The sequence below is a fragment of the Akebia trifoliata genome, chromosome 13 (assembly GCF_017979445.1).
Source record: "Akebia trifoliata isolate Shusen 1 chromosome 13, ASM1797944v1, whole genome shotgun sequence".
Taxonomy (NCBI): Eukaryota; Viridiplantae; Streptophyta; class Magnoliopsida; order Ranunculales; family Lardizabalaceae; genus Akebia; species Akebia trifoliata.
This window is the reverse complement of record NC_141387.1, coordinates 32,253,477-32,265,643: the sequence shown is the minus strand read 5'-3', so window position 1 is coordinate 32,265,643 and position 12,167 is coordinate 32,253,477. Positions and strand designations below refer to the sequence as shown.

Here is a 12,167-nt window from a genome sequence, read left to right as displayed (position 1 = left end):
TAGGTTTAAGTCTTTAATTATCGTTTTTGGTTATGTAATTATGAACACCATAGTATGTCATTACTGTTTTATGTATATATATCAAGTGTTTCTGATGTTTGAGGATACGTGTCTGTTCTGTTGAGAAATGATCAGGTATGACATATAGTTATATTATTTGTCGTTTAAGTTTATGTATTGATTATCATGACATGGGTTTTATATCATGCATCGGAATTCAACTTGGGAATCATGGGGATTCGGGTTGAGTTTTTGGGGCGTGACAAGTCCTCTATGTCCAAGGGGTATCGGTGTTATGATCAAGTTTTTCACTGTGTCATCTACTCTCTTGATGTTACTTTTTTTTGAAAATATTTCATACTTTCATACTATATTTACTTTGCAAAATTCTCTACTTTGCAGGACCCGTCTCCTATCGTGATGCCTTCTCTTATTTTTCCTCTATCTTCGTTGTCACTTAAGATTTACACTCGTCACATTCACCTTTCTACACCTTTGCCAACCCCCTTCTTGGATTTAGGTATGCCATTTTCTACCTTCACACATATACATGTTCTATCCCTTCTATTTTTGACTCTCACTTACCTATTGTCCTTCGTAAAGGTAAGTGATCATCCTATTGCCCAATTTGTTTCCTATTAGGATCTTTATTTCTTTTATTAGGCCTACCTTGCAGTCACTAATTCTATTCGTGTTCCTCGGTCTGTATCAGAGGCTTTGCAAGACCCATTTATCGAATCCCTCTTCTTATAAGAGACTTATAGGTCGTCTGATTTATCTGACTAACATTAGACCGGATTTGTCCTTTGTGATCAGTGTGGTCAACCAGTTCATGCATACTCCGTGTACTTCTCATCTTGATGCAGGTTATCGCATTCTTCGTTACTTAAAGTCACGTCCTGGTCTTGGGCTTTTCTATTCTTTCACTGTTCAGTTCCATTTGTCCTGTTTTACAGATGCTGATTATGCTGGCTCTCTTATAAAGATGAGATCTATCTCTGGTTTTTATACCTTTTATAGTAATAATCTTATCTCACAGAAAAGTAAAAATCAAAATGTGGTATTTTGTTCTTCTGCTGAAGCTAAGTATCGTGCTATGGCTCTCGATACATGTGAACTAATTTGACTTCGATATTTGCTAACAGAGTTGGATTTTCCTATATTTGGTTATTCTACTTTCTTTTGTGATAACAAGTCTGTTATTAGCTTGCTTCTGACTCCGTTCTTCATGAAAAAACTAAGTATATTGAGGTTGATATTCACTTTCTCAAAGAGAAAGTTTGATCTAGTGACCTTCAGACACTCTCCGTTCCTTCTTCAAATCAGCTTGTTGATATGCTTACGAAGTCTGTTAGTCCGTCTATCACTAATTCTCACTTTGTCAAATTGGGTTTAGTTGATATATTTGGCCCAGCTTGAGAGGGGGTATTGAAATAATCTAGTTAGTTGTTATTTTAGTCATAATTATTTAGTAGTGATAGTCTTTAATTTATTTCTTACTTGTAAGGGTTTTTTTGTAATTTGACTCTTTTAATTAATATAAATTCCTGTCAAGCTCTCACAAAGTAACTTGACTATTATTCTTCTAAAAATCTTCTATTAGTTCCCAATTTTTTGCAATAGCATAGACCTTGCATATGTTGTCTCCTTTTTCTTAATTAGTGGTATTCTTAACAGGTGTAGGTCCAAACTAGAAGTGTGTCTAAACATTCGAAAATAGTATGAATCCTCTCATCGATCAGTCTACGGCTTAATTTAAGTGAATAAATTCTACAAAATAAAAAATCCCCGTATTGATCCAAAAATCTATCATGGAAAACTGCTCTCAATCGTCACTAATATATAGAGATTCCTTCCAAGGCCACCTTAGAGAATGTTGGAGATAATTGTTATAATAGATTAAGCGTAGCTGAGATGATGATGCTGAGATTGATGAGTGGAAAGACGAAAAAAAAGAAAAAAGAAATGAACACAATCTAGAAAATGTATTAGTAACTTAAATATGGCATACAAATTAAGAGAAAGTCGATTGAAATGGTTTTGGCACGCTTTCAGAAAGGCCAATTGCAGTCCACGTAAGAAGGAATATGCAAGTTAAAAGTTCTAAAAGAACGAAAGAAAGACCCAAAAAAACATATATGAACTCACTTCCAATAACAATAGATGAGGCTTTGGGAAGAATTGAATGGAGGTTCAAGATTCATTCAACCAACCCCAAACTTATAGGTCTTCTCGAGAGTAGACTCGTAGCTTCCTTTTCAATTATGTTCCAAGTTCTTTACTGTCATAGTTCCTTGAAGTTCTTTTGCTTTCCTAGTAGTTTCAATGACACATATAAAACTAGTTAATTATGTACTTAAAGATCCTGACATTGCAACGGTTAGAGTAAAGGGTTACTTTTTCTTCATTTTTTTTTCATTAAGGTGGCAACTACTTATACAAGGTAGTAACAGTTGTGCTCGACTGGATTAGGTGATTTCAACTCCACAGAGGAAACTTGCCCATTGTGGGATTGAACCCATGACCTCCCACTTGGGTATACACACTCGAAAACACATACACACCATTACATCCTACACAAGCATGTCAAATTCGCCACAACTGAGTGCACACATGTGAACTTAATGATAACTTGAAATTTCCCTAAATAAGTAGAAGAATTAAATTATCTTTATCTGATCACATAACAATTGCTTTCTTGTTTGGCTCAAATGGAGTAGTGATGGGGTGTCAACATGTCTATTCCTCCAAAAGGCACAATTACTTGTTCTGTTGTGGGCTTGGTTGTTTTTCAAAGAAACTTTGCTTACCTATATGTCAGTTAAGACTAGGAAAGAAAGTCATCAGAACTAAGTGTATTCGAGAGAATTTAGGAATAGCTCCATTATGAAATAATACGAACGAAAATCGTTTGAGATTGTTTCAATATGTACCATGGAGACCAATAGTGATACCAGTGTCCCCCCGCCCCCCTCCTATCTCTATCCATCTCTTCGGTTCCTCTGCAATTTATATGATTTTTCCCCCGTGAAGACCACATGTACACCCATACACACAAAGAGAGAGTAATGGAAATGAATAATTTCATTTATTCTCGTCAAACTCAACGTATACAGAGTATGTATGTTTATAAGGGAGACACCCAGTTCAATGTATAACATTTGGTATTGTACACAAAACATATAAGTTAAGCTGGCCATGTAAATAAATAAATTTCCATTTTTCTATTCAGGTATCATCAAATTAAATTTTGTAAAGTAGAAATGGTCCTCCAGAGCAAGAATTCGTTCACTATGAGTCAGAATATGCCCGCACCACGTCCACAATGGTATCTTGACATATCGGACATCTACCGCTGCTCCACTGCAACTCATGGGCACACTTGAAACAAGTGCACATGTGCCCACATCTGGAAAAAAAACATTGGAATAAAAGAAATCTCTTAAATGTTGTTAAGGCTGAAAATTCTAAAATTTGGTACTTCAAAAGTTTTTTTTTTAAAAAAGAAGAAGTTTACAACAATTACCTATACAAAAGCGAGTCGACTTGCATTTCATAGCAGATACAACAATTGCCTTTCCTCATTGGTACCCTATTGAAGACCTCCATTTCCTCCACTCCTCGAACTGCAATCAGAAAAGTAGAGGTCCTTCAAAAGCTTAATGATTTATGATCAATAAGAAAGTATTAGAAAAAGTTTGAGGTGGATTGACGTAATGCACATGTGAGCTTTCTGAATGTCCATTATCAATGTTCCAGGAGGGATCCAATATTTTGAGTTGGTTTTTTTTTTTTTTTTGGGTGGGTAAGCTAGACTTGAACCCATGACCTCAAAAGCTTCTTTGCAATGTGTCAAACAAACTGAACTATGGGTCTAAGCCCAATATTCTGAGGTTGTTGACACATGGAATGTCCTAGCTCACTCATACACGAACAGATATGAACCTTGACGAGAATATAAAATCGAAAGCAGAGGAACCATGTGATCATTAGGGGTTGATGATACACGTTCTTATAAACTGAATTCTCAAGTAATTTGTGGTTCTAATTTGAAAAAAGAGCATCTTTTTATACTTACTGGAATGAGATACAGCAGTTGAAACCTCCTGCTTAATAGACTTCTGTAACTTCACCTGCATACCCACACAGCTCTCTACTGATTTTCGCAGCTCAGACATCTCGTGATGAAGCCTTGCCATATTCCCTCTCAACTCGTATATGAGTTCCATCTCCTGTAACCAAAGACACAACGAGATTATTTACTTCACAAGAAAGTTAGAACCTTGGTAGGAAAATTACGAATAAGGGAATGAAATGAATCTCACAAGCAAAGGACGATTTATGAATGGGGAGCATTGCCGGGTATCTTGGAAGTAAGATTGACACAGTTGAGGCAATTGCAATGATGAAGATGCAACTCGATCAGAATCATCACTGACTTCATGATAGTGAAATTCGCTGGGTTTATTTTCTTCCTCTTCTTTGACATTCTGGATTCTTGCCCAATGCCTTTGTCTTTGTAAGTAGGAAAAGACCAATCGCTCCATTCTCTCTCGGAAACCACTAGAAAGCAAATTTGATACATTTCTTCTGCAAACATAAAAGGTCTCTGATCATTAAAAGACATTATATTGTAGCTTTTCTTTTACCTAGGAATTGAATGGTCATTGATGATCAATCTGGACATGAATAAAATTGTTGTTTATGTTAGCCAACCAACTACTCCAAAAGACCGATCTGTTGGAGAGGGAGAGAGAACTATGAATATAGGAGGGTCATGGGGTTTAACTGGGGGTATGACACACCCGAGAGTGGAGGAGAATATACACTCTACACTCCCCCTCACCCATAAGGGTGGAAAGAATTGAACCTGTGATCCATACGAACCTAGTACTCTGATAGCATGTTAACCAACCAACTACTCTGAAAGACCAATCTGTTGGAGAGGGGGAGAACTATGAGTTTAAGAGGGTCATGAGGCTTAATTGGGGTATGACACACTCGAGATTGGAGGAAAATATACACTAACAGTTTATAATCCTATAACACTTGAGAAATTCCTTTTGGAGATGGAAACAATGTAAAAAAAAATCAAACCAGATTGATACCTTTCAAGAAGCTCACAAATTTCTTCATTATCTGAATAATTCTCAAGCATGTCCTGACAGCAATCTTTCCCATCTCCATGTGGAGGATAAACATAACTCAGGCAGGTTTCATCAATGGGTTTTATGATGTGCGTATTGAGATCTGGTTCTTCTGTTACTGTAACCCGTTCCCAATCATCAATGGATCCTTCATGCTGTCGTGTATCAAGGTCTATTTCTTCGGTAATTGCCTTTCCATCCCAACCATGTGGGGTAGTGTACAATGGTCCTTGTAAATCAATATTGCTAACGTTTAAGCTTGACCCTTGCCATGACACATTGGCTTCTTCTTGCAGATGTTCACCTATAGATGGCATTGAGTGGTTATGCTCAAATGTGGTTACCACCTGTTGATGAATGTCTTGAATCGTGAGCTCATCAGACATAACAGAGTGTTGTGAATCCAGGGTGCTATTTTGTAACTCGGTATGTGATCTCACGTTATCTCCCCGACTCAGGACTGCCCCACCATCATCCCATTTGACTTTTGGGTTGAATCTCTGCCTGGTTTAAATCAAAACCTATGTTAATGCCAAAAGCTAAGTTGTGGTCAGGATCTTTAGACCCAAGATTCGAAAATGTCAGAAGAAATTAGAGAGATTGAATGTCATAATAAATTTCAAAATCGTAGCAACAGAACATAGAATCACACTTGTCAAAGGTATGCCCCATTACTATAAAGATTACAAACTCGCAACTCACTTAGCCGCAAGGAACATCACAGAACAAAAACCATTAAAACCCTTATCCGAACATACATATATACCCAAAAAAAAAAAATTTGCTTGCCCAAGGCCATGAGCGAGAGGAATTGGTCCCCCTTGATACTGCTTTGCCTCTTGAAGCCCAAGCCCAAGCCCAAAAAGAATACTAGACATTTCACAACAAGTTCTACACATATAGTTCATGGTTACATCTCATATCAGTGTCACATATAAAGAACAGATGTCCAAGCAGACGATGCATAGACATTGTTTGTGTTGGTTAGTGTCCAATCTAACTAGAAACACAATTTTTTTTCCTTTTTTTATGAATCAACACATGTTGAGGCTTACAATGGAAATGAAATGAAATGGAATCGTACCTTAGGTGAAAGATTGTACTTCGTTGCCGTAGTTGGTCTAGTTCAGACGTTGAAGCAGGACGACATTGGTCTTGAACATCAACTTTGTTTTGCAGTAATCTGAGCCTAAGCAACGACTGTGTACAAAAGGAATTAACAACTCAATAAACATATTTTCTAACCCAAGAACCATAATAATATTCATCATGGATTTGGAACAAATAAATGGAAAGAAGTTACCTGAATGCGACGCCACTGTGGGAATCTCGATACTACACGACGTTCTTCCAGTCTGCTAAGCTCACTTTCTCTCTCCTGCTTCATTCGCAAAAACAAATCCATAATTGCTTGCCGCCCTCTGATTCGAGGACAATTTCCAATAAATGGAAATACATTTCTATCAATGTCATGGCTTGAAGTGATAGAACTCTGATTTCGATTAAACGAAGTCAGCCTTCTTATGATATCTGCCACTCTAACCCTCTCGCTTTCTCCTATATCCGAAACTTGCCCCTGCGAGGATGAGAGTGACTCACTTGGAGCAATCCGATCGGACTCCAGATCTGTGAACGAATTCTCGTATCTCTCATCGGTTGAGTCGCAAACAGAAGAATTCTCAATATTGCTAATTATAGAATTCATCCTACAACTACTACAAAGGGAATTGTAATTAGAATTCACCTCAAACTCCTTCCACTTATGAACAAGGGACGAAGCCCGGAGATTTGGAAGATCGACAGAAGATTCTGATTGAGTGGGTGAACTCTCTCTCAAGAACGTCGACTCACTTGTAGATACGGTCTGTGAATTGGAGAGAGCCAGGAGTTCGGCCTCGTGTGCTTGTCGAGCTGCCCATCCATCAAGTACCCGCAACTGTCTCCTCCTAATAGTTGAAGGCTTGACTCGATGAGTCTCCTTTGTACTACTCATTGAGCGAAAATTATGATGGGTCTTGTCTTTGTTATCGAACCGATATTGAGAATTCTCATCAATGTAGGTGTGGAGATGATCTCTCACTAACTCTTTGCAGTTCTTCTGGAAAGCACCTTGGGATTGGGAATTGGTTTCTCTGTCTCTAAGCCTGTTGTGATCCTTCAAAACTCGAGAATAAGGCGAAGAAGAAGCCATTTTGATTCTTGAAAAAACCATTTCTTCTTGAATTTAATTTTTGTTTTTTGGGGGACATCAATCTAAATGCAACGAACCCATTTCATGAAAGAGGTTGGAGAGATGATAAACAAAAAGATTCTTCCACAAACCACAATATCTAATGCTCTCTCTCTCTCTCTCTCTCTCTACCCAAAAGAGGATCTTTTTTTTTTTTTTTTTTAAGTTGAGAAATTAAAGGACAAAGGAGTTGTTTCAGGAAGTATTTCGGTAAAACCAGACATTTAGCTCATACCCATTTCCCTATATTTATCAAAACTGACGCATTGAGTGAGAGAGAGAGAGAGAGACGTTGGTTTATAGCCGTTTGGGTGAGCGTCAATGGTCTTTTTTTTCAATTGTTTTCCCCTCCACCAGTCAAAAAGAAAAGTAATTGATGGGTGGGAGGGGAGAGGAGGGTCACTACTTGACCGTTGTTCTTGCAAAGAAAGCAAGGAAAAGAAAGTCTCTCCTACGGCTTTCAATGGATCAGCTTCGGATTGGATCCGACCTGAAATCAATCGGATAGGATACCCTGAGAGTCATGATGATGTGTCATGTACTAGAATCATAGACTTTTCCTTGGGATACACAACTGCATATATTTATGTAAATATATGATCTATGATTCTAATTCGTCACGTCAAGAGAGTCTGTCAAAGTGAGGGAGTCAAAAAATCATTAGTCTTCTCTAAGAGTTGGCTCAATGGTGAAACTAGCGATAAGAGTTTCTTCCCTCAAATCTTGTGTTTGAAACTACATGTCTTCCTGACTTACTCTATTGTATATCGAGAAACTTCCGTGAGGTTGTGATATGCAATGCGACCATAGAGACTAGTCCCATCACAAAGGGTATAATGATACTCACGATAAATAAATAAATAACCTAAATTGGATTTTTATCAAATGTTGCTATCACGATAAATAAATAAATAAACCTAGATTGTATCCTAATCAGATCGGATTTTTATCAAATGTTAATATTAAAGTTGTGAATGGATCATATTAAGATCCCAAATTGGTCTGGATCAAGGATTTGGATTTCAATAAGGATCTGATTTGATAGCTTATCGGATCAACCAAGGACCTAATCCACTAGAGAACCATCAGATAATGTGTTTGAAAATATAGAAATAATCACTATTTATATTATATTATATATTTTATTTGATTTAATATGTATATTATTGGATTACTTATCAAATTAATATTATATCATATCCGAATTGGATTTGGAGCATAAAATGAGAGATCCACTCAGGTCCGGATCCATTAAATTTCGTACTGGATCGGTTCCAATTTAATACCAATCCAATCCGAACCCAAGACCCATTATTAGCTTGGTACACCATCAAATCAATGAAAATTCATAAAGTTCTTAGATGGCGAGGTTTTGAATAATTTTCAAGAGAAATCACAAGGCAAGCAAAAAATTTGCCATTTTATGGTCGTGGAGCGTAAGTAACCCCACCAAAATTTGAGGCAATTAGCAGAAGGGCAACCAGGTATGCACCTGAAATTTTTTGTATTATATACAGGGTAGCGATCGACAGCCAACGTTAGGGAGCCAAAATTTGTCCTATATGGCTTAAGAGTTTTGGATTGGACTGATTATTTGTGAGGATGATTTCCTTACCATAGACATCATTATTCTAAAAAATCAATCCATTCTAAGACTTCTAACTCATATAGGACAAAGGCGTTAGTCTGTGTTGGTTCCCTAACATTGGCTACCAAGCGGGACTCATCTATATATGGAAGGCATTCGGTCGACAATCTTAGGATGACAAAACGCTAGCAAAATGTTTGTTTTTTGTGGGTTAGAAATTTTGGATTGAGCTGATTTTTTTGTGAGAATGATTTCTATCCTGAGGAGATCATCTTCACCAAAAATCAACCCAATCTGAAACTTCTAACCCCATCAAAATTATTTTAGAATTGTGAATCATCAAATTTTTATCAAAAATTTGTATACCACTTTTGATGGACTTAGAAGTTTCAGATTGGGCTGATTTTTGGTGATGGTGATGTTCTCACCATAGAGATCATCCTCACAAAAAATCAGCTCAATCCGAAATTTCTAACCCACATAGGATAAAAATATTGTCAGCGTTTTATCATCATCTTCTTCAATCTATCATTTCCTTCATCATCTTTATTAAGTAGACAGTCAAAGAATCTTTGGTAGGCACAACACCTCCTCCTTCTCGCCTCCATCAACAGTGGCAACTCTTGTTTAAGCCATTCAAAGGGTCTAGCTTTGTTTAAAGATATTTCTACTGTCAGATAAAGTCAAGGGTCATACCAGTTGTATCATCCAAGATCTCGAGAAGTGGAGTTTCACAATTAGGTATTTGAATTCAAACCTAGTATAATAACAATTTGATTTAGAAATGATCCAAAAGGAGTCCGTTCCAATTAGGTCCATATAATATTTTCACATTTAGTTACAAATTCGATCTGAGAACTATATGATTGAAAAACTCAAAATTAAAACTAAATAATCAATTTCAAGTAGAAATTCTTATAAATACATTAATAAAATTATGACAATGAAATAAAATAATAAAAATTACTTACATAAGACATGTAGCTAATATACCATTATTATTTTCATTTTTCATACAAAATATTTTTGTTTTTGACTGTCAAGCTCTCAAATACTTGTGCTAACATGCATTAAACATATACGATCTTCATTTACACAACCCAAAAGGGACACACCTTGAGAGTAGAAGAAAATGTATGATTAGCACTCCCCTCACCCATAATAGGGGAAAGAATCGAACTTGGGACTTATACGGACTTAGCACTCTGTTATCATGTTAACCAACCAATTACTTCAAAAGACCAATCTGTTGAGAGGGGGGGGGGGGGGGACTATAAATATAAGAGATGTAGACACCCCAATCTTTGCCTAGACAGAGTCCAAGAGCACCAAAAGTTTTCGGGAAAGGATTCGACTCGAATCAATTTTCAAATGATCGCGAGGGCCTCACAACGAGACAACAGACTAATGCATTTTTTATTATTATTTTGGCCTAGTATGGTGGTAACCAATGGTTAGGCTTACTTTTTAACCTAGCAAGAAGATAAATTTGTACAGTATGGACGTGACTAATGGTCAGGCTTAATTTTTAGCCTGGTCATAGGTCACCAATGGCCAGGAGAAATTTTGAATGGTATGAAGATGACCAATGGCCAAAACGAAATTTTGCACTAGCTATTGGTCACCTAAGGCCAATTCTATTAGACAGTTAGGAGGCCCATGTGCATTCAAATTTGTTAAGGGTTAATTACCTTTTAAGCCTAATTTTACTTTCTTTTTCCTTAAGAAAATCTTGTCATTTTACCTTTTTATCTTTGTTTTTTTTTGCCTAAACAGTATTTTTATCTTTTTTTTTAGTAATTCAACAAGTCATCTAATAATGACCTTTAATCAAATTGGTCCCCACTTGAAGTCAATTACCCCACTAACCTTGATTTGTTGTGGCACATTAGATACAAATTCCCTTTCTACTCCTAAATTCTTCACCATTCAAATAATTTTCATGGCATTCAATGTAATATGACCAATGTTCATAATTTTTGACTAATTTTTTCACTTAAGAGAACTCTCTAGAACTTGTGCCTAATGAGCAATCTATCCCTAATTTGTTAAAGATTCTCTCAAACTTACCATCTAATTATATGTCATTTGGGTTATTTTCTTCTCAATTGACTTAAGATCAATGTCTTAGGATCCTTTTAACCTTCATTAAAAATTCTCCATAACTTTTGGGATGTTTACCATCATACCCATTGGTAATTAAAATTAGTAAAATTCAACTAGAGGATAAAAACCATTAAAGCTAATGTCAGAAGATGGAAATGACTCTTTGTATGAAGGTTTTGTTGCAAATAGTGAGAACTACTTGCTTTGAGACAAGTTTATCCCCAATGATCTTCTAAACTCTTATAAATATGACCCCTATTCAAAGGGAGAAAAAAGAAAAGGATGAATAATCCAAATTTCTGTCCAAATTTCTCTTCAAGGAGGATGAGCTCTAGATAAGAAAAAATTATGTCCAAATTACTTCCTAAAATATTATAACCTACCTAAACTCTGTTCAAATCCATTCCCAAACCTTCAAAAAGCTCAAACTAAGAAGAATAAGAAGAGGAAAACCAAGGTGAGGTTGAACCCCCTTTCTCCCTTTCCAATCTCCCCATTCTATTTAACCCCCTTATTTACATTCTTGCAAGTTATTCCATAATAATGTACATCCATTTTTGTTTAATTGAGACAAAGAGGTAGAGAGTAAAACCTCCTAGGGGTAATCTCCTCCTATAACCCTCAATAAGCTTCATGAGGATTAGAATAAATCATTGTTCATTTTACTTTTTTGCAAGTTTAATTCTTAGATTAGTTGTTTTTTTTTTTTTTTTTAATTTCATAAAATTCTTAGAATAATAGTTTTTCTTGTTTTACCTATTTCAATAGCTTAAGGGCTAGAGAGTAATCTCTCTTTGGAGGTAATCTTTTATTTTTAAGTCCACCACATGAATACACTTTGCACACACTCACCTATAAAAGGGATGCAAACAAAAGTGTAGGTCCCTATGGATCTATATTCAACATTTAAAGCTAACAAAAATAATTCAAAATGGACACATTGCATGCATAAGGTCTTTAGCCTTTCCATGGTGGATCCATTGGATACCTCCTAAAGACTAAACCAACAACAAAATACTCCCAAGTGAGCACATACCTCTAAAAAAGCTTTTGGATCCCAAAAAAGTGAAATCCTTATGGATTCTCACCAAGATCT

At 36.2% G+C, this 12,167-nt stretch overlaps 1 protein-coding gene across 4 annotated transcripts; it reads right to left on the bottom strand.

The window, feature by feature from the left end:
- Positions 1–3,071: 3,071 nt before the first annotated feature.
- Positions 3,072–7,515, bottom strand: LOC147388350 (uncharacterized). 4 transcript variants are annotated; one of them, XM_086421923.1, is made up of 8 exons: positions 6,892–7,027; positions 6,451–6,773; positions 6,232–6,347; positions 5,109–5,651; positions 4,326–4,590; positions 4,079–4,232; positions 3,527–3,626; positions 3,072–3,409 (listed from the first exon to the last, which is right to left on the bottom strand). In XM_086421923.1, the coding sequence occupies exons 2-8, from the start codon at positions 6,550–6,552 to the stop codon at positions 3,292–3,294; spliced, it is 1,398 nt and encodes a 465-aa protein (XP_086278049.1). In that variant the 5' UTR covers positions 6,553–6,773; positions 6,892–7,027; the 3' UTR covers positions 3,072–3,291. The 4 variants fall into 4 exon arrangements, with proteins under 4 accessions (XP_086278049.1, XP_086278050.1, XP_086278047.1 ...); XM_086421924.1 differs by having other exon boundaries at positions 6,451–6,793; positions 6,892–6,996; XM_086421921.1 differs by having other exon boundaries at positions 6,451–7,515.
- Positions 7,516–12,167: the final 4,652 nt, after the last annotated feature.